General features: G+C 47.8%; 1 protein-coding gene across 1 annotated transcript; it reads left to right on the plus strand.

Moving 5' to 3' along the window:
• Positions 1-1,895: 1,895 nt before the first annotated feature.
• Positions 1,896-21,055, plus strand: B3GNT7 (UDP-GlcNAc:betaGal beta-1,3-N-acetylglucosaminyltransferase 7). Its single transcript, XM_054983521.1, has 2 exons — positions 1,896-1,956; positions 19,773-21,055. Exons 1-2 carry the CDS (start codon positions 1,946-1,948, stop codon positions 20,962-20,964), a joined length of 1,203 nt encoding a protein of 400 aa, XP_054839496.1. The 5' UTR covers positions 1,896-1,945; the 3' UTR covers positions 20,965-21,055.
• The last annotated feature ends 1,946 nt before the right edge of the window (positions 21,056-23,001 follow it).

Consider the following 23,001-nt stretch of genomic DNA (forward strand, 5'->3'; position numbering starts at 1 on the left):
ATTATATGCTCATGCACCGGTATTCCTGTGATGACCCGCGCCGCCACATTCTGCACCAGCTGTAACTGCTGGATCAGGTTCAGGGGAAGCCCTGCGTAGAGTGCGTTACAGTAGTCTAACCCAGAGTGCCAGACTAGCAGGGTTGCCAGCTCAAGGTTGGGGATACCTGGAGATTCAGGTGTGGAGCCACGGAGTCCACGCTCCAAAGCAGCCCTTTTCTCCAGGAGAACTGATCTCTGTAGTCCGGAATTCATTCGTAATTCCAAGAGATCTCCAGGCCTTCCCTGGAGGCTGGCAACCCTATGAGCTAGCCTTAGGGCAATTGAGGTTCAGCTCTGGATGAAATTCACGGGATGTTCTTGAGTGAGTCATTCTCTCAGCCCAGCCCAACCCGTTCTCTCCTGGGTTTGTCCGGATGATAAAATGGAGGAAGAAGAAGGAGACGCACATATCCCCGTGCTCTTGAGAGAACCGGGGAACCGAAAATGTGATAAACAAACAAACAAATATTTGCCTTCCCCACTGGGTTGTTGCAGGGGCGGCAGCAGGCGCAAACAAATCCCTGCTTGCCCTGGAACTCACTGTATAACCCCTTCCCTTTTGGGCCAGCCACAGTCTCTCACCCTCACCCACCTCGCAGGGTTGTTGTGAAGATAAAGGGAGGAGGGGAAGATTTGAGTCCAGTTGCACCTTAAAGGCCAACTAGATTTCCAGGGTATGAGCTTTCTAGAGTCAGGATGGGAGCTCTAACCCTTGAAAGCTCCTACCCTGGAAATCTAGTTCGTCTTTAGGATGCTACTGGCTCTTCTGCCGCAGACCAACAGGGCTGCCCACCTGAAGCTATCTTCGTTGGAGGAGGGAAGACACTCAAGCGCGGTGTTTCAGAGGTAGGGCTGGATAAAGTGTGCTGAGTGATGAGGGCTTGGTTGCCTTGCAGGGTTGTCGTAGGCATGGAAGTGCAAGTGCCGGGGCTAAGGTTGGGAAATTCCTGGAGACTGGGGGCTGATCCTGGAGAGGAGTAAAGTGTGTGGGGGGGGGGGCTCAGCGAGGTATAATGCTATAGAGTTCACTTTCCAAAACAGCCCCTTTCTTCAGGGCAGCTGATCTCTGGAGATCACTTGCAGTTCTGGGGGAGTCCCAGCCGCCACCTGAAGGTTGCCAACCTTAGTCCTTCCCGGCTGCCATATGCTCCTGGAGAACTGGTGTCTGTGGCCTGGAGATCAGTTGTAATTCCAGGAGATCCCCCGCCCCCGCCTGGAGGTTGGCAACCTTAACCCCAGCTGCCACGCGCTCCTGGGGGACTGGTCCTGGGGGCCTGGGAATCAATTGCAATTCCAGGAGAGCCCCCGCCCCCGCCTGGAGGTTGGCAACCCTAACCCCAGCTGCCACGCGCTCCCGGGGGACTGGTCTGGGGGCCTGGGAATCAACTGCAATTCCAGGAGAGCCCCCGCCCCCGCCTGGAGGTTGGCAACCCTAACCCCAGCTGCCACGCGCTCCCGGGGGACTGGTTTGGGGGGGGGGGCTGGGAATCAACTGCAATTCCAGGAGAGCCCCGGCCCCCGCCTGGAGGTTGGCAACCTTAACTCCAGCTGCCACGCGCTCCTGGGGAACAGGTCCGGGGGGGGCCTGGGAATCAACTGCAGTTCCAGGAGATCCCCATCTCCCGCCTGGCGGTTGGCAACCCCGTGCCCTCCGGGGAAAGAGCGCGGCGGGCGCGCAGCCAGGCCGGCGCGGGCAGGGTTAAGCAGAGCCCACCTGCCGCCTTTATAGCGCCCGCTCTGGCTCCACCTTGGCCCGAGGGGAGGATCCCGAGCGAGGCGGGACGCAGCGGGGCCGCGGCCACTCTGGCGCTCCGCGGCAGCCCGGCAGCTCCAGCCCGCAGCGCCTCGCCTCGCCTCTCCCGCCCGGCCGCCTCTGCAGCGCCGAAGCCGGAGCCTCCTCCAGCATGTTCCAGTGGTGAGTGCGCGGCGCGGCGCTTTGCGCGCCCCCTCGGCGCGTCCCTGGCGCCCCTCTCGCCCCACTCTTTGTCTCTGCTCGCCCCCGAGGGTCCTCCGGCTTCCTTTAGGCTTACAGTGCAATCCTCTGAAGAGTTACTCCAGCCCAAGCTCATTGAAATCAGCGGGCTTGGACTGGGGTAACTCTTCATAGGATTGCACGGTTAGTTCCAGGTGCGGAGCCCTATTGGACTGCAGCAGAGATTCGGGTCCAGTAGTGCCTTAGAACCCAGCCAGATTCGAGTCTGGAGGATTTGAGACTTTAGAGAGCAAGTAGAGTCCTAGGGTGTAAGTTTCTGAGAGTCAAAGCCCCCACCTTCAGGTCACCCTGGAAATCTAGTTGGTCTTGAAGGTGCTACTGGACCCAACTCTTGCTTTTTCAAACTTGGAAAACTTTAGGCAAGCTTTTTGCCTGAGCCAGGACTGCCGGAACAACCAAATTCCCCCCTTCCTTTTTCTCTTTTTTCTCCTCTGGAAAACCTCCCCGGGCTTGGCAGAATGCAAGTTTTTGAGCTATGTAGAATTCTTATTGGGGAGGGGGGAAGACTAAAAAGATGTCACTCAACCTGTTTTGTAAGGTAGGAGAAAATCCCTTGCTTGCTTTATAACATGGAAACAAAGAGATGAAGATCAGCTTTATCTGTTGGATTTCTGACTTGTTGAGCTTGCTCTATCTGTTGGAATTCTGACTTGTCGAACCCATAAGGTGCTGTAGCGTTCCGGGGGCTTCCCCTGGGACTCAGTCAGCTTATGGCCCTCTTGTACTGAAGATTAGTCTTTAATATAGCCGGGAATTGTTTAAAATAAACGCTGGCAATGCGGGCTGATGCCCAGCCTGGCAGAAGAAGCGAACTGAAATCAAACCATTCAGAAAGCCTCCCGGATTCATGTCCAGGCTTCAGTGGCGTTCCGTTTCAGTCCAACATAACTGGCGCTCGCTGTTCGCTTTTAGTGTTGGTGCTAATAAAATGCAAACTTCTCTGCATGGATGTGGTCATGTAGTGTGGGGGACTTAAGGGTGCTCCAAAGTGTGTTTACTCAGAAGTAAGCCCTTCTGAATTCAGTGGGGCTTACACTCAAGTAAGTGAGTTTAAGACTGTAGCCGTTGCTCGGAAAGCACAGGCAAAATAGTAAAGAGTTCAGTAGCACCTTTAAGACTAACCAACTGATGAAGAGAACTGTGGTTGTCGAAAGCTTATGCTACGGTAAAGTTGGTTGGTCTTAAAGGTGCTACTGGACTCTTTACTATTTTGCTACTACAGACTAACAGGGCTAACTCCTCTGGGTCTAAAGCACAGGCAAATATCTTTGCTGGAATTTCCTAGAAGAAATTCGGTCACACTGGGCCAGTTGCAGTCTCACGTCCTGAGCTATACAGTGCAGGGGTGTTGTGAAAGCAAAATGGGGCTAACCCCCAGGTACCCCATCCTGCCTTTCTTGGAGAGAGAAGAACCAATATGATTTTTTTTTAAAGTGGGGCTAATGTCACTCTTGCATGGTTTGTAAATTGTGCGTTTTTCTTTTGACTTGAGGACCTCCCTGCTTTTTAAATAAGTATTTAAACGCATAAAAGAAAAACATAATTCTAGGGTTTTTTTTAAATAATCTGTGTTAAGTGGTCCCGATTACGCATCTCTTGATGGAGTACACATTTTGTGGGATCGGTACTCCTTGTCTAACTAACTCTCGAAAGCTCCTATGCTGGAAATCTAGTTGGACTTTAAGGTGCTACTGGACCCAAAGAAATCCCATCAGAAACTGATCTTTGGGTCTGTAATAGATCATGGATCTCTTTTCTAACCTTTTCCAGAGGAGGCAACGTGAGGCCGTTGGCATTGTGTCCTCTTTCCCAAAATCCGTTTTCTGTCCTCCGTTCTGGACTTTTACGCTGTGTTTTTGGGGAAGGCATTCCCCCCCCCGCCCCCCAAGTCTATCAGTTTTGGAATGGGAGGTAGCAGTAGAGCAAGAGATTTCTTTTTGGGCAGAACCTGGGAATGAAACATGGGGCAGAGAGCGAAGGCCTTTGATTTGTTCGCCCCAGCCTAGGAATATGATGCTTAGTTCAAACCTTTCTGCTCCTTTGGCATATGTTGGATGAGAGATCAAAGGCCTATGGCGTGTTTCATATTGGAAGTCTTTCGGACTGGCATCTTCTAAGGATAGCCTCCTTCACATCCTAACACAACGGGAAATCTAAATTCTGCCACAGGGCTTGTAGCTCAGCGGCAGAGCACATGCTTGGCGTGCAGAAGGCGCTTGGTTCCATCCTGACATGTCTAATAAAGAAGATCTGGGATTGTAGAGAGCTAGAAAGCGATTCTTCTCTGCCTGAGATCTTACCGGGTCACAGCCGGTTGGAGCAGACAATGCCGGAGAAGACGGCCAATGTGGTCCGAGTCTCTGGAAAGCGGCTCTGCCTGTTGTGAATTGAGACAGACACTCGCTTTGGAGACTGCTGTCTCTTCTGGGAGCCCACGTGATGGCAGCAAATCCTTATCTTTTCAATGCACAGGTTTAAGTTTCATTCCGTAGATCCTCGCTGAGGTTTTGTTTAAGTTTAATCTCCTAGAAACGCTTCATCTGATGTGTGGAGCCGGCGTTGATTTCACTCGAACTGCTTGTATCACCCCTGGAAAAGAAATGGCCTGGTTAATTCCATTCTCCTTTTCTGTGTAAATGCCAGAAATTAATTAGCATTTTCTTATCCTGATGGCGGAGTGATAAGGGGGTGGTCTTTATGAGTGGGAAAGGGGGCTGCCCCCCTAAATGAAGCCCGACTAACTTTTGTACTTCCCAGACTCCTTGTGTCATTCACACAATGTTTGATACTTTAAAAGGCACAGTAGGAGCCTTTTTTTTTACTGTATCAGTTAAAACCAGGCTGCTAACGTGACTTTTTAAAAAAGCATCCCCATAAACAGTTTTGAATAAAGTCACCTGTACTGAACACTAGTCATGGTTAACAGTATTTTATTGATGATGCCAAGAGGGACCCACTCTTATCAAGAGGATGGGGTGAAAGTTTCAAATGAGCCAGAATTGGGTTGCAGAGCCTGTTCGTCAAATGCTTGGATCAGCCCTCTTCTTCCTCTGAGCAAGAATGAAATATTCATCTTCTCACCGTTTAACTCCCCTCCCCGCATCTCGGTGATGGACATAGCTCCTGGACAAGCGGGAATCCTAGCAATTATCTCCTTTATTAGGAATTTACCACGGGCTCTTGCATGCCACAGATGGAGAGATAGCAGTGAGACATGAAATCTCCGATTCCAATCTTACTTTGTCCCCAAGGTGACTCGGTGGCCTCAAACGGCTGCTGGTCTCTCGTCCTCATATCTGAAATGCAGGAGTTGATCATACTAACCTGCCTTAAGGATATTGTTGTGTGAAGTGCCTGAAGTATTACATAGGATGAATTTCCCGGGTCTGTTTCCTGCCCTATTTGTTGGCATTTCCAACTATTTCAAACGCATTTAGCCTTCGGTTGCATTCTGCCCTGTGCCTCAGCCAGCTCTCTCTCTTTTCTTTCTCCTGCTGATGAAACAGGCCTCTTTTTTGGGATTGGTTTCTTTAAAATTTGAAATGCTGGTTCCGCCTTTACTCCGTTAAAGTCATATTTACATTCTGTGACTCGGGCCTTTAGCATACAAGGGTCTCTCTGTTCGAGCCCCTCTCGTACTCTCCATGTGTTCTCTTCTCGAGTCAGCGTTCACCTTTCAGGAAAAGACGCGGGTTGGCTCCAGCGTCTCCCTCTACTGCTGTAAACTGGGCTGGGCGATGGTGAGAATGGGTGGATTATGGTGTTTCCCTGACCTGGTTGTGGTGTTGAAGTTAGTGGTACCAGAACCAGATCAGAAATGAAAGTTTTTCGAGGGACTCGTGCCAATTTTCTGTTGTTTGCCTTGATTAATCATGGAACTCACTGCTACAAGAGGGTTTTAAAAAAAAGAGATTTGGGCAAATTCACAAAAGGTAGGTTTATTGGCCATGATGGAAGGTGGAACTATGTTTGGAGGCAATGTACCCCAGATTGCCACACGGTAGGGACAGCCATTGCTTTTTTGCCTTTATTATTAATAATAATAAATAATAACATTTGATTTATATACTGCCCTTCAGGACAACCTAATGCGCACTCAGAGCGGTTTACAAAGTATGTCATTATTATCCCCACAACCAGGGCTTTTTTTCAGCTGGAACGCGGTGGAACGGAGTTCTGGAACCTCTTGAAAATCGTCACATGGCTAGTGGCCCCGCCCCCTGATCTCCAGACAGAGGGGAGTTGAGATTGCAGCGCGGAGGGCAATCTCAACTCCCCTCTGTCTGGAGATCAGGGGGTGGGGCCACCAGCCATGTGACCATTTTCTCCGAGGGCAACCTATTGAGTTCCCCCACCTCTTTTCCCAGAAAAAAAGCCCTGCCCACAATAAAACACCCTGTGAGGTGGGTGGGGCTGAGAGAGCTCTGAGTGACCCACGGTCAGCTGGTTTCAAGTGGAGGAGTGGGGAATCAAACCTGGCTCTCCAGATTAGAGTCCCGCGCTCTTAACCACTACACCAAACTGGCAATCATTGTCAGCAATAAACTATTTCTTTACTATTTGCGCTGCCGTTTCAGTGAAACCTCTTACTTTTGTGGACATTTCTACTTTCCTTAACGTCTGCCTCTTGTATTCAAGGCACAAACTCACAAATATTTTTTTTATATCATTGCTTATATGCATTGTTAACCTAACTGCAGACAACGTTTCCCATTCAAAATGAGAGGCCTTTCCCTAATCAGCAAAATGCAGAATTGAACCACTGTTGTGTGTCAATGACTTAACTCATAGATCCAGAGGAGTTAGCCGTGTTAGTCTGTAGCAGCAAAATCAAAAAGAGTCCAGTAGCACCTTTAAGACTAACCAATTTTATTGTAGCATAAGCTTTCGAGAATCAAGTTCTCTTCGTCAGATGCCTGATCAAAACTGGACAGATACAGAAGAGGAGGGGAGAAGACAGAGAGAGAGGAAAGAAGGGGACATATATCACAAGGGGACAGAATGCAATTCGCGTGGAGGCAATCAAAACATTCCTTTGCTTGGAAATGTAAACATCTCCTTTGGTATCTGTCCAGTTTTGATCAGGCATCTGACGAAGAGAACTTGATTCTCGAAAGCTTATGCTACAATAAAATTGGTTAGTCTTAAAGGTGCTACTGGACTCTTAATGACTTAACTGTGCATCAGTCTGCCATTTTTTCAGTGAAACACGTGATGATAATCTGGTGGCCCGTTCAGTGCAGTTTTCTACAACAGCAAGTTACGTGGTTTTCGTGAAACAGAATTGCGTATATTTGTGGCGTTCCTTGGAAAGTTGAGCATTTGCTGTCCCTCCTTGCTTGTTCCCCAAAAGCGGAGTAAAAGCTTTCCTATTTTTTTTCTTGCATTGTGTCTTTTCCCTTTGGAAAGAGAATATATATATTTTTGTCTAGTAATTCCTCTAATCTGTTCCCTCACAACAACTTGATTTATGTCATTTATAGTCTGCCTTTCTCACTGAGACTCAAGGCGGATTACACAGTGTGAGGTTAGTACAGTCAATATCAAGGACATTTCCACACAGCGTCAAGGACATTTCCATAAACAGTGCCGTAGGGACAATAAAGACAAGTTTACAAAGACATAGCATTAGCAGGGATCCAATATCAAGTTGAAGAGTTGCTGAAACAGAACATAAATCAGTTCTGGGATGGACATTAGATAGCATAAAGCACAGGTAGTACATAGGAGTACATATTTAAAGCAACGGATAATATGTAAGGCAACGTAGTGGTGAAGTCTATGGTCTGTGAGCCAGGCTAAGAGTGATTTGCTTGGGCACCCATTGAACTTTGTGGATTTGAAACTAGCCCTAACCCAACAATTTAGCCATGACTATACCATATTAGGGACTCCCATTCACAGAGGGCAGGTCTATCCATGGCTATTAACCATGACAGTAAACAGAGCCTTCACGGTCAGAGAGTCTCTGTACACAAGACATCTTACATGAGAATGCTCAAGGGTAGGAAGACACATTGTTAGCCAGGAAGTGTAGTTTAAAAAGACAGAGCTGGCGAAGATCCCTCCTCAGAGGGTTTGTTAATTTCATCTTCGCCTCCCAGAGGCTTTGTCAATTTTACCTCCCCTTGGAGAGGTGAAGATGAAATTAACAAACCCTCTGAGGAGGGATCTCCTCCTTGTGTAGAGAGGTGAAAATTGTGTAGAGAGGTGAAAATCCTTGTGTAGAGAGGTGACAGAGCCAAAGGCTCTGTCTTTTTAAACTACGCTTCCCTGCTAACATTGCATCTCCTGACAGTTGAGTGTTCTTGTATAAGATGTCTTGTGTAGAGAGACTCCCAGAGGGTATACCTCAGAATACCAGATGCTGGAGCCAAATGATAGAGCAGAAAAGTTGCATTCATGACCTGCTTACAGCTTCCCAGAAGCACAGCTGGGCAATATTGGAACAAGATGCTAAATTAGATGGCTCTGTTCTGACCCAGTGAGCCTCAAGTTTTTAATTACTTTTGCCTAAGAGAACAGAAACGGCTCTACCCCTGGCCCATCCAGATGGTGTTTTCCAAGCCTCTTGAGATAAATCATCGCCGTTTATGTCAAGAAGATCAGCTATAAGTTACATTTAAAAACTGTTGTATAAATCTTGTAGAGGCAGGGACACTTCCAGAAGTAATCGGCAGGCCCTTTTAACTTCCTGGAAAAGTTCCCAGTGGGCCACTGTACTGGAGGGCCACTGGTGAATAACAACAACATTCAATTTGTATACCGCCCATCAGGACAACTTAACACCCACTCAAAGCGGATCATAAAGTATGTTGTTATTATCCCCATGACAATCACCCTGTGAGGTGAGTGGGGCTGAGAGAGCTCCAAGAGAGCTGTGACTGACCCAAGGTCACCCAGCTGGCTTCAAGGGGAAGAGTAGGGAATCAAACCCGGTTCTCCAGATTAGAGTCCTGCTGCTCTTAACCACTACACCAAACTGTCTCTGAAATGGGACTGTTGTGGATTAGCGCCCAGCCAACTTCAGACAATGCCATTACGCCAAGCTGGAGCAGCTACTGGTAGCTGTGCAGCCATGCCTGAAACTGCAGCAAGTGCCAAACGACACATGGCCCTGGTTTTCCTTGACTGAAATTTCATGTCTTGTTTGTCCCTGGTCATCGTGGAGGGGTTAGATAGAGATCAGGGCCATGGTACTACAGAAGGGGGACTTAACTCTGCCTCTTCGTGGCATTTCCTTAATCCAAAGTCCCTCCCAGCAGTTTTGAGTCCCAGTAGAGGGAGGGGGGTTAAGAATGGCAGTTTGGTTAAGAGCAGCAGGACTGTAATCTGGAGAGCCAGGTTTGATTTCCCTCTCCTCCGCTTGAAGCCAGCTGGGTGACCTTGGGTCAGTCACAGCTCTTTGGAGCTCAGCCCCACCTACCTCACAGAGTGTCTGTTGTGGGGATAAAAATAACATCCTTTGTAAACCGCTCTGAGTGGGTGTTAAGTTGTCCTGAAGGGCAGTATATAATTCAAATGTTGTTGTTTTTCATAGAATCATAGGGTTGGAAGGGATCTCTAGGGTCATCTAGTCCAGCCCCCTGCACAATGCAGGAAATTCACAACTACCCCCCCCACACACACACACACATGACTGCCCCAGTGCCCCCTGCTCCATGCCCAGAGTTGTTACGTTTTGCAGTATCTTCAAAACATGTAAAGCTCCTTCCTTTTGATTTTGCCACCTTGTTTTATGACAAGAAAGCGTACAGTTTTTCCTTTTTCTCCTCACCTCACTCTGATAACAGGAATCCATTTTATGGATATAGCTTCTTATCTCACAAATTGTTCTGAAGGTCTTATCGAAATCTCTTCTCGAGGTCATTACTCTCACTTTACTGCTTGGAGGAAATCGACACTGGCAGGCAGTAAAGGTTGCCATGAGCTGCCCACGTCGTCGTGCTGAAATGAGAAGACGGAAATCTAAAGTGGTTTGAACCCTGGATTAAATCTGGCGTTCTGGATTGGAGTCATTTGAATATAGCAACTACTTTGTTTTAGGCTTGCTTTTATTTATTTATTTGTATTTCAAATTTCTATTCCGCCCTCCCTGCGAGCGGACTCAGGGCGGATAACAACATATTAAAATACAATAATAATTTAAAAAGTTCTTCTCAACTGCTGTGCAGTCAGAATTGGCAGTTTCCTGGGGAAAAAACTAATTTCCAACCGGGCAGCAGGAAATAGCAGTTTTTACCAGGGGAAAAGTTGCTACCGGTGAGATTTTTTTCCCTCTACAAAATGTGGCACAGTTATTGAGATCCAGAGCTAGTTTGAAAGATATCCACAGGAGTCTGAAATGGAAAGATATCCTTAGTGCCGGCATATAGTTGGTCAGAACAGAAAGTGGAGTCTGGGTGTGTCTGGCCAGCGGATGGGACAAACCACATCAAATCCCTTGATGAAAGAAAGGCGGGATAGAAGTATAATAAAAAGAATTGTTCTCTGTTGCGTCATCTTTCATATCCGGTTGGAGGATATAGAACGGGCATTTCAGATTGAATTGCTGTATCAGTGACACTAGTCCAGCTATGACACACATGAATTCAACCTTGCTTCCGTCAAACTCGGTTGATGGTCTTAGACAAGTCACTATCTCACACCTGGTCACCTGTGAAATGGGGACTTGTATTGGCTTACTTTGCAAGCCTTTTCTACATATGTGGAAAAACAGTTTGCATTATTTCAGACAGCAAGTGGGGAGAGTCAGTATCGTCTAGTGGTTAGAGGACTACCGTCTTGGCAATCCTGTTTCAAACTCCTTTTCTGCTGTGAACCTCGCTTTGTGGCCTTGAGCTGTCCCTTTTCTTTCGACCAAGCTTCCTTGCAGTGTCGTTGTGAGGATAAAATGGAGACTGATGATATATGCTGATCTCAGCTCCTTTGAAAAAGGATAGAAGTGCACACGAGAGAGAAGAGCCCGCCGAGTTTGCCCCTGGGGGCAAGGGAAGTCCTAGTCCCACCCATTTCACTAGGGGCCAGGTGTCAGCTAAGTGCCAGGCCCATATGTCTCTGATCCAGTCAGTTGTAGCACGGGAGGGGGTGAAGGGGGAGCTTACACGAATTGTCCTTGCCACCGCAGGCCGGGTCTGAGCCCAGTAGCCCTTTGGGCTAGACTTGCTCCTGGGCTGTTTGGACTTTATGCACACTGGCCTAGCCCAGATTTGCTTTTACAAGCTCTTTTTATAACTTCAGTCCTCATTTCCTTTTTTCTCTGGGCCTTGGACCAGGTTACCCTCCGATAACCCTAATCTAACTGGGCCATTCTCATTTCTGTAGCATCTTTGCCTGGAAAACAAGCCTCAGTCCCACCCCCTCCCTTCTCCAAATGCCCATTTACACCAGCGTAACACTGGAGTTGGTTCTGTTTCTCAGTGCCCAGCAGTTTCAGGTGGGTATGTTGGTCTGTAGTAGAAGAGCAAGATGTGGGTCCAGGAGCACCTTAAAGACCAACTAGATTTCCAGGGTAGGAGCTTTCGAGAGTCAGAGCTCCCTTCATCAGATACAAGGAGTGGAAAAGGGGGTCCTTATAATCAATGTCCAGCAGAAGTTCCTAAAGCACCAGCTGAGTCTGGCTTGTTGTTGTTGTTGTTATTTTGCTTTGACAGGCACAACTGCAGTTCATATGCACGGCAGGCAGGACAAGGGGCAGCTGCCCCTACAACTTCATTTATTTCACCTGCTTTGTCTATAGCTCGCCTTTCTCACCAAGACTCCTGGTTGACTTCAGCCTGCTCTTGGCTTTCTGTCCCTTTTGGTCAAGCCCTTTGCAAAGGGTGGCTCTGGCAAGTGCGGGGTTGCTGCTTAGCCCATTGCCAGATCTGGCTGCCCCCAGGGTTTGAGACAGGCGCTGGCACTCGGGCAGCGTCGTCTGGCATGGCTGAGTTGTTTGTGTTGAATAAATGGATAGTATATGCAGGAACAAAGTGACGGCAGTGGCTCTCTTCCCATTCGTATCCTGACTAGGAAGTTAAAATTAATTTTTCATTTTTTTTAAAAAAAATTATGATTTAATTTTAATGATATTTATTTTTTTTAAAAAATATGATTTATTTTTTAATGATTTTAAATTTTTTAATTCATTCATTCATTTAATTTATTTATGGTCATTTGACCAATCATATAACACATTTACACTGAAGAAATTCAAGGCATACAGTAGAGCAAATAAAACAATTTAAAATTAGGATCAAGGCCGTTTTCACAAGTCTTGGCATAGCACTAAACTCACGGAAGGAGGGCGTCTTCATGGCGCGATTTCTGACATCATCGCGCCACGAAAATGGGATCGTGGCACGATGATGTCAGAAATTGCGCCATGAAGACGTCCTCCTTCCGTGAGTTTAGCACTATGCCGAGATGTGTGAGAACAGCCCTAGTTACAGTGAAGTATATTTCTGAGACACCAGACAATATCTGGCTACCTGATGGGTAATCTTGGCATTCTTATCAGATAGGAGATAATCTAGTCTAACTTTATCACTGAGACCAGAGATTTTACCTAATTTTTAATTTATATCCCAGCGTACATCATTCTCCTCTCCTTCATTTTATCCCCACAACAACCCTGGGAGGTAGGTTAGGCTACGAGTGTGACTGACACACAGTCACCCAGCAAGCTTCCATGGCAGAATGGGGATTTGAACCCTGGTCTCTCAGATGCTTGTCTGATTCTCTAACCACCACACTACACCGGGGAAGGGTATCATTGCTTATGGCCAAACTCTTGTGAAAGAGAGGAATAACGAACTTTTATTTCAATAAGAACTTTTGCAGGTTACAATCCACTTTTTCAAATAGGAGGGGGGATCGTACTGGGAAATCTTGGGTGGGAGGTGTGTGTCAATGTTTGGTGCTACTTACACCAGGAGTCTTTCAAGTATAAATCTCGATGTAAGGGGAAAAGGGAGGAGTTGAAAAGGGGAGTGGCTGTGGCTCAGTGGGAGAGCACCCACTTGGCATGCAGAAGGCTCTTGGTTCAATCCCCAGCATCTCCAGTTAAAAACATTAGGTAAAAAATGAGGGGAAAGGTTTCCAACTGAGACCAGACCCTGGAGAGCTGCTACCAGTCTGAGTAGACAGCTCTGACCTTGATGGACTGGTAATCCGATTCAGTATAAGGTAGCTTCATATATTCAAACTCCTGAGAATTCAGGATGACCTATTTATTTATTTATTTCAAATGTCTATTCCGCCCTCCCTGCGAGCGGGCTCAGGGTGGATAACAACATATTAAAATGCAATAAAAATTCATCTGCATTAAAACATCATCTTCGTCAGATCAGGCAACTTGCCCCCTACCTGACGCCCCAGGACCTGGCTACAGTGATCCATGCAACGGTCACCTCCAGGCTAGGTTACTGTAACTCACTCTATGCTGGGCTACCCCTGGGCCTGATCCGGAAACTACAACTGGTCCAGAATGCGGCGGCACGGGTCCTGACTGGTATACCTTACCAGTCACACATCACACCTGTCCTGCGCCAGCTGCACTGGCTTCCGGTTGAATTCCGAATCAGGTTCAAAGTGTTGGTTCTTACCTTTAAAGCCCTGAGTGGGTTGGGACTGGCATATCTTCGGGACCGCCTCTCCCTGTACGTTCCCCGGAGATCGCTCCGATCAGCGAATAAATATTTACTTGTGGTCCCCGGCCCTAAGGAAGCCCGCCTCACTTCAACCAGGGCCAGGGCCTTTTCAGTCCTGGCCCCAGCCTGGTGGAACGCTCTGTCAATGGAAACCCGGGCCCAGCGGGACATATTATCGTTCCGCCAGGCCTGTAAGACAGAGCTGTTCCGCCAGGCGTTTGATGATCGAAGGGGGCGGTGCCATGTCGGCCTCCCACCTTTGGGGTGGGGAAGGTTCTCCCCACCACTGCACCTTGTTAATTTGTTTTATTATTTGTATATTGATTTTATTTTGTTTTTATCGATTTTAACTCTTCACCGCCCAGAGCCCCTGGGGATGGGCGATATATAAATTGAATAAATAAATAAACAAAAAATTAACACAGCAGTGTATTTCTATTAATACACATTTAAAACAGGATGGTGGACAGCCTTCACAGGGAGGGTTAAGATTTTATACACCCCTTTTTTCAGGCTGGCGGAAGCCCAGCCTCAGCCATATGCCTGGCGGAACAACTCTGTCTTGCAGGCCTGGTGGAAGGATAGTAGGTCCTGCTGGGCCCTGATCTCAGCAGACAGAGCGTTTCACCAGGTGGGAGCCAGGACCGAAAAGGCCCTGGCTCTAGTCAAGGCTAGGCAGGCCTCCTTGGGGCCAGGGACCACCAACAGCTGTTTGTCCCCTGATCGGAGTGTCCTCTGGGGAATATATGGGGAGAGACGGTCCCGTAGATACGCTGGCCCAAGTCTGCACAGGGCCTTATAGGTCAATACCAGAACCTTGAATCTGATCCGGTACTCCACTGGCAACCAATGCAGCTTGCGTAAGAGCGGTGTTATATGCGCCTTATTTGGCACAGGACATATGGGGCTTTCTGTACTGTTGGGAGAGGGGTGGTCAACAGAACCAATAAGGCTTCAGGCACTGTTTTGATGCCTTTTCTCGGGAAGGAAATATCTGCAGCTAGCATTGATTGTGGCCTTGAAGACCAGTTCCCCTTTTGTACTTGAATATATGCCCAGACCCGAATAACCCGGGAGATCTCAGAAGCTAATCAGGGCTAATCATTAGATGAGAGACCTCCAACAAAGACCAGGGTTGCAGAGGCAGGCAATGCCCAACCACCTCTGTTAGTCTCTTGCCACGCAGTCTCCACCAGGGGTCGCCATAAGTCAGCTATAACTTGAGGGCACTCTCCGCCACTCCACTTGGATATATATATAACAACCAGACTTCTTCCCCTAGTTTCCTCTAGTGGGTCTTCCAGGAAAGAAAGATGAAATTTAAACCAGCTGCATTAATTGTGTTGTGTGATGTCATCTTCGGGTTTATGCCTGAGTCTTTGAGAGACAGTTTTGTGTAGTGGTTGAGAGCGTGGGACTCTAATCTGGAGAGCTGGGTCTGATTCCCCACTCCTCTGCTTGAAGCCAGCTGGGTGACCTTGGGTCAGTCACAGCTCTTCCAGAGCTCTCTCAGCTCCTCCCACCTCACAGGGTGATTGTTGTTGTGGGGATCATAATAACATACTTTGTGATCCGCTCTGAGTGGGTGTTAAGTTGTCCTGAAGGGCAGTATATAAATCAAATGTTATTATCATTATTATTTCCCAAGAAAATGCTGGGTTGGAAACGGATGGATCCATTGGCTAAAGGAATCCTTTCTTTCAGTGCAGCGTGGTCGAGTCTGTCCTTGTGACAAAGGAAAGCACCCCTGTTGGTTCCAGGAGGTCCAATCTGATGTTCTAGTTTAAATTTGTTACTATAATTTGTGTTTCGGATGTCAAAATATTTCCTCTTTGGGGCTTCACTTAGCTGATTTGAATGAAGTCTGATATCGCTCCCCTTTCTTGCTGATCAGGGGGTGGGGGAATGTTAGAAGTTTATAAAATTAGGAATAATGTGGAAAAAGAAAACCCTCCCCTTCCAGTGCAAGAACTCTGCATAGCAACGCTGATTAATGAGAAGTGCAGAGCTGAAAAGATGTACCTTTTCACACAGTGTGCAGTTGTGCAATTCATCAATGCAACTGTGCAATTAATCACCGCAAGAAAGGATTAGATACATTTAATGGTTTCTTTTCCCGCTCCTTATATCTGACAAGGGGAGCTTTGATTCTCAAAAGCTCATACCCTGAAAATCAGGTTGGTCTTTAAGGGGCTACTCAACCCGAATCTTGCTCATAAATTTAATGGAGGAGTGATTTGGGTTGATTATTAACCATGAGAGTTAAACAGAGCCTCCCTGTACAGAATAGTAAAGAGTCCAGTAGCATCTTTCAGACTAACCAACTTTATTGTAGTATAAAGCTTTCGAGAACCACAGCTCTCTTTGTCAGATGAATCGTCAGCTTTTGAGAACCACAGCTCTCTTTGTCAGATGCATCGTCAGCTTTTGAGAACCACAGCTCTCTTTGCCAGATGCATCGTCAGCTTTTGAGAACCACAGCTCTCTTTGTCAGATGCTACAATAAAGTTGGTTAGTCTTAAAGGTGCTACTGGACTCTTTACTATTTTGCAGCTACAGACTCACGTGGCTAACTCCTCTGGATCCCGGTACAGAGGCAGTGTATCGGATGCTGGGGGCAAAGAGGAATGGCTCCCTACCCTCCCTGTGACTTTCCCCTCTTTTTCCTCTAGCTGAATGCTTTTGAATGACAAAACAGGTCTTAAATGGGAACCGGTCTGCTTTCGCAAGGCAACATTTATACTCTTCGGACAAGGCATCGGGAGGGAGAGTGGGGCAGTTGAGAGAAATACATGGTCAGTTGCAAACCTAAAAAAACCCTGCTGTTCTCATCTGGGAGAGGGGAGGGGAGAGAGCGATGCATTTCTTACAGGGCCTGCACACTGTGCGCTTGTTCATCTCCAGAAGTATCAAAGAGCCCCTGATGACGCCCCGGTCTTGCTTTGGGCTGGAGATCCTTTGCTGGGATGGCTGGCCAGCAAAACAGAGTTTCTTCTATTTAGGGAAGGCCCCACTCTGCAAACAGAAACCTGACTGCATGTTCCCCCCTCCTCTTGCGCCTGTGCATGGAGAAAGCCCAGCTGCCTGGAATGTGGGGGATTTTGCAGAAGGCAGGAGGGGAGGGGAGCTGGTGGAAATGGGACACCACCCAGCCGAGCTGGGGAACCTTTCTCCGAGGCTGAAGTTGGTTCCCAGTTCCTTATTCACACTCCCGAGTTCCTTATTTGCAAATCCAACCACAAATACTGAGCAATACTGTGCCTCAAAATAAGGCTTCCATCACCACATGTCATATGTCCCCGCATTTAGAGAACCCTGCCCTCCAGGTGGACTTGTGCTGCAAAAGTTCTGGCACCCCGAAATAACCTGGGAAACCTCTAGCTTCCATTGCCCTACATATAAACTTTGGATCAGTGCCACCTTCCGCTTAATATTAACCTTATTTATTGCTTTCTGCAGAACTCTATGCTACGTTGAAAGCCATTAAGTTCGTTTCATTTTTTTAAAAAGGTTAATATTATATTTTGACCACCGATAGGGTGTTTTATCTGGTGATTCCTAGTTATGAGTAATTCCTGGAAAGGTGTCAGGCTCTGTGAACTTTGAACAAATGCTACAGTGCCCCTTATCTGTACTTGCTTCGATCCGTTCACAGGTTAGTGGCACAATGGTTGCTTGGGCTTTTAATTACCGGTACGGCCCTGCTAACATCCCGAGGCTTAACAGCGGACGTAGATGAGTTGCTTTTTTTTCTTTTGACTGTATGAGAAAATAAACAGAGCATTAAGAGGTGTCATTTTAAAAGTGATTCTGAAACGGATATTGAAAGGGAGTTTTATATATGTCAAGTTTTGGGTCCAGTAGCACCTTGAAGACCGACTAGATTTCCAAGGAATGCGTTTTCAAGAGTCAAAGCTCCCTTTGTCAGATATATATCAGAAGAGATACATGTGTCTGTGACTCTTGACAAAAGGGAATTAAACAGATTTATGAAGGGACAGGCCTCTGACGACTAGCCATGGTGACTAAGGGGAAGCTCCACGTTCAGTCAACTTGTGAATACCAGTGCCAGGCGGCAACATCAGGGGGAAGGCCTTAGCCTCTAGGTTCTGTCATTGGCCAGTATAGTCCGTTGGCCACTGTGTGCTGGACAAGACGGCCCCTGGACAGGACGGCCCCATGAGTAGAGATGGGCACAAACAGCAATACGAACTAAAAAAAGCCACGAACAGCCCAATCAGCTGTTCGCAAACAAGCTGTTGGTGAGGCCCCATTCTAAACGAACAGGTGGTCGTTGCAAGCCTCGTTCATTGTTGTTCGTCAAGCCAATCTGGCACCTGCAATCAATTCCCTTGGCAACTTAGGCAGGGATTGTCTGAACTCTGTCTGAACTCCTGCTGTTGCCCTGGAAACCCCAATCTAAGCCCAATTTAGCTTGATAGGCAGGTCTTCCTTTCAAGTGTGGAGCTCCAAATTTGTTACAAGGAAGCAAAGAGCAGGGGGGAGGGGGGGCTCCCAGTTCTGGCTAGTCTTTGCAGACAGTGGAGAGGGAGAGAGTTGCTGTTGGCATTTTGATAGACAGGGAAAGTGCATTGGAGCTTGAATTTCTTTTGTGCGTGGTGGGATAGGGATCTACCCCTTCAAGTTCCAGAGCTGCTGCCACGCTCTGGGCCACGCTATTATTTATTACTGGTACCTTTCCTGCTGTCTGCTCAGGTAAGGTTTCTGGGAGTGGTGCAGGAGGGATCTTGATGGCTGGAGGACAGCCTGCTGCCCCCCACGAACAACGAACAACGAACATGTTCATGAACAGGTCATGTTAGTCAATGTTCATTGTTCGTTGTTCGTGGATGGCAACGAACAACGAACACCATGTTCGTTTTTTTTCCTGTTCGTGCCCATGTCTACCCATGAGCTGAGCACATGGCATGACTTTTTGCACACAATACAGTGGAGTTTTTTGCACAAGATACAGTGGAGTTAACCTGTGTACAATGTACCCTGTTTTTTTCTTCGTGGTTGCCTTGAGTAAGTCCCATGTAATTCCCATGTGGTTGCCTTGAGTAAGTCCCTCTATAGGTTTTGGTTTTGACCTTTAAAGCTCTTAGTGGACTGGGATCGACATACTTGTGGGACCGCCTCTCATCCTATATTCCCTGGAGGGTGCTCTGTTCAACAGACAAAACATTTACTAGTGGTCTCTGGCCCCAAGGAGGTCCACCTTGCCTCAACCAGGGCCCGGGCTTCAGAGCAGGAAGTAGCTTAGGTGGGGTACAGAGTTTTTTAATTATCCTCAATATTTGTAGTTAGATCTGCCCAGAGAAGAGGAGGCTGAGGTGAGGCTTTGATCATACTTTTTCATGTGCTTTCTTCCATGTGGAAAGCTCTACAGGAAAGAACTTCCAGAAGGCCAGAAGAAATCAAATGGGCTGATGTGCCAGGAGGGTGGATTTTTGTTGAACGTTAGGACAAATTTCTGAAGTATAAATGTGGCCTGGCTTGGGAGGGGTAGCCTTCTGTCAGTGGAAGTCCTCCTCAAGCACAGGTTGGGCTAGAATTGTCAGGCCCTCTTATCCTCCAGATGTGTGTGTGGGGGAGACCTGGCACTCACCTCTTCTTTTCACGCAAGCTCTGGAGCCTGTGTGATGACATCACTTCCAGGAAGTGACATCATTGTGCAGGCCCGGGAACTCGCGTGCATTTTGCACTGGGCTGATTTGGGCCCCAAACGGGCCTGATCCCCCCGCCTTGCCCCTCCCAGCCAGATGAGTGGTGGAGGGGAGCGGAGAGAGACCCAGAAACCTCTGAGCATTACAGAGATCGTGGAGCAGTGACTCCCTCCCTGACTTCTGGCACATACAGAGAACTTGGGGAAAGCTCTTGTCTCTTATCTCATACCACACAGAAGGAAAATTCAGAAGTTGGGCACATGTACTGCATTGCTTCTGAGCTACTGGGTGACCTATCTTCCCCTCCTCTGTGTATATACAAGGAGGCACAAGACAGGTCAAATCTCTGTATTAGGTAATATCCTACATATTAGGTCGCCTGCATGGAGCTTTGATTTGGGGATGAGCCTCGATTCATTCATTTTCCCTTTCTTTGTAGGAAGAAAACCGTCTACAAAAGTGTCCTGTTCTCCTTTGTGCTGGTGGTCACAGTGACGGTGCTGCAAAGAGGGATGACACCCAGTCAGCTCCTCCAAGGCCAGCAACCGAAAGAATTTCTTTCCCAAGAGCCTGTCAAAGCTCAGAAGAGGGATAACGTCCTCTCGGTCGCCAACAACTTCTGGAAGAAGGAGGGTTCTGTTACCAAAGCCGCTGAAGCGACGGAGAAGCAGGTGAGAACTTGGGACATCACCACCACCAACTGCACTGCCAACCTCAACTTCAGCAAAGACGACTGGTTCAAAGGGCTGGAGCCCAATTTCCAGCAGTTTTTGCTCTACCGGCACTGCCGGTACTTCCCCATGATCATCAATCACCCGGAGAAATGCAGTGACGACATCTACTTGCTGGTCGTGGTAAAGTCAATCATCACCCAACACGACCGCCGGGAGGCCATCCGGAAGACGTGGGGCCGAGAGAAGGAGGTGGATGGCAAGAAGATCCGCACGCTCTTCCTCTTGGGCGTTGCTTCCAAAGTAGAGGAGAGGGCGAATTATCAAAAACTGTTGGAATACGAGAACCACATTTATGGCGACATCTTGCAGTGGGACTTCTTGGACAGCTTTTTCAACCTCACCCTGAAGGAAGTTCATTTCCTCAAGTGGCTCAACATCTACTGTGACCGTATCCGGTATATATTCAAGGGGGACGATGACGTGTTCGTCAGCCCAAACAACATCTTGGAGTACCTCGAGGACCAAAAGGCGACTGACCTGTTTGTGGGAGATGTCCTCTACAAGGCTAGGCCCATCCGCAAGAAAGAAAATAAGTACTACATCCCCAATGCGTTGTATAGCAAGCCCCATTACCCACCCTACGCGGGAGGAGGTGGCTTCGTCATGGACGGTCTACTGGCCCAAAAACTCCACAAGGTCTCGGAAACCCTAGAGCTGTATCCGATTGACGATGTGTTCCTTGGCATGTGTCTGGAGATTTTGAAGGTGACGCCGGTGGCGCATGCAGGCTTCAAAACCTTTGGTATTGTGAAAAACAAGAACAGCCGGATGAACAAAGAGCCTTGTTTCTATCAAAGCATGCTGGTGGTTCATAAACTCCTGCCCCCGGAGCTACTCCAGATGTGGGATTTGGTTCACAGTAATTTAACGTGCTCCAGAAAACTCTACATTCTTTAGCTCTCCTTATCTGTGAAGGACCCCTTGGTTTCCGGAGAATAATAATTCTGGGCAAACTCCCAGCATCCTCTTTTCCAGCTGCGTGAAGAGGCGGGGTTACCAGGTGGGAGGGTTTGGGGAGAAGGGTTTGGAAATGGTATCTTTTGGATGGTTTGTTTTCCCCTTGGAATGGAGGTTTATGGAGGGTGCAGAAAAGACTCGACAGGGATAAGTAGAAGCTGCTGACGGGAGAAACGAGCATTGAGATGGAACCAGACGGTCTGGGGAAACCCTGAAGACCTTGCCGCCATGTTTCTTGGGTGGGGGGCAAGAATTTTCGTAGCAGCAAGCAGGCAGGAGTTGGGACAGAGCCATCCACCTTTCTCCGTCTTGTCAAGTTGTGACATCCTTTTTCCGCCGAGGGCTGGCCCCAAAGCTAAACTCCTGTGTGTGTGGGGAGGGGGGGGAGTGTGTGTGTGTGTGTGTGTAACTAAAGGCAGTCTTGAATCAAATTGTTTGGGGCTTGCTGCCCGAAGTACAAAATCTTCAGCATCGCTTTCTTCCCTACCCTACCAATTGTTGAGAGGTGCAGGGAGAGTTTCCAAAGGCAGACCCCCAAAATTACTTTGCTTAAGTGAGAGACTGGGGTCCAGTGTGCATCTGGGCCCTCCTCGCAGGGTTGAACTACTTACTGTGTAGAGCTCAGCTTTGGGAAGGAAGGGCTTTCCTTGGGCTGCTCTCTCTCAGCTGGGCCATGCCACCTGGCACCTCGGCCACAGTCAAAGGGAGGGCATTGTTCACACAGTTTATTTTTGCTGACTGCTGTTAGAAGAAGGTGACATTCATTCCTGGTACTTATTTTCTCCCCTGGTGGCAAAACCAATGTCTGTCTCTAAAATATCTTTGGAGAAATGTGATAGTCCGTCCCTACCCACGCTTTTGCTAATTCTCCAGGCCCTTATATTTACACACCCTGAGTAACGAAGGAGGTTTCCCACCTCCCAGGGTGACTTACCCTTAAAATATCTTTGAAAATTTGGACTCTGGACTAGCTCTTTGGGATCTATTCCACTTCTGCTGGCTTCAGTGTGGCTGTTTGTGGAACACCTCCATGGGGTTCATCTCTTTGTATTTAAAAGGAGCGAAGTTTCAAGTATAACTCCATCTTTGGCCAACATGAATTACACACACACAGGCCTTACCCTAACCCCAGGACAAGTGGCTTATCCTCAGAATGTGAGGTTAGGTTCCATGATGTGTGAGAAGCATTTTTGTAGTAATTTTGGTGAGCGTAAGGTGTTCCTACAGCCTGTCCAGTGTCACACAGCTGGCTCGCTCATTGGACTATGTAGATCCTCGGCCCTGTGTGGCCGTCTGAAAGAGATGAAAAGTGGGACAAGAGCTTTCTTGCACGCTCAAAGCTATGGAGTAAAGTAAAGTCTGTGCTTCATGTACTGCAGTTGTTCTTAGACACACGCTCACAGTTTTGTACACGCACGGAGGCCCAACCAGTTGTAGGCCAACCTCGTTCAGTCTCAACTTGCAATATTGGTTCAGAGAAGTGGGGGGAGAGGAAGCCCTTCCAGACATTCAATTGCTTCTTAAGATACTGCGGCCAGAAAATGCTTCTTTTCCATCCCCGAAAGAAAATGCCTGAAAGCAGATAGCATTCTTGCAAATCTGTGGGGTGAAATTTGGGGAGACCTTAGTGGGATATAATTAGGATTGCCAGCCTCCAGGTAGTGGCTAGAGATCTCCCGGAATTACAACTGGTTTCCAGGCCACAGAGATCAGTTCACCTGGAGAAAATGGTGGACTCTATGGAATTATGCCATGCCAACGTCTTTTCCCTCCCCAAACCCACTTTCCTGGGTTTCTCCAGGTTTCACCCCCCCAGATCTCCAGGAATCTCCCAACTTGGAGCCGGCAACCCCAGGCATAATAACTGAATTGGGTAATGTAAAGCGGAGAAAACACACAACGAAAGCCTGAAGTTATGCTCATAGCTGAAGTGGTTGTGAAGCAAAGTTTCTGATAGGCTTATTAGCTCGCATACAG

The sequence above is a fragment of the Eublepharis macularius genome, chromosome 6, assembly GCF_028583425.1.
Source record: "Eublepharis macularius isolate TG4126 chromosome 6, MPM_Emac_v1.0, whole genome shotgun sequence".
Classification (NCBI taxonomy): Eukaryota; Metazoa; Chordata; class Lepidosauria; order Squamata; family Eublepharidae; genus Eublepharis; species Eublepharis macularius.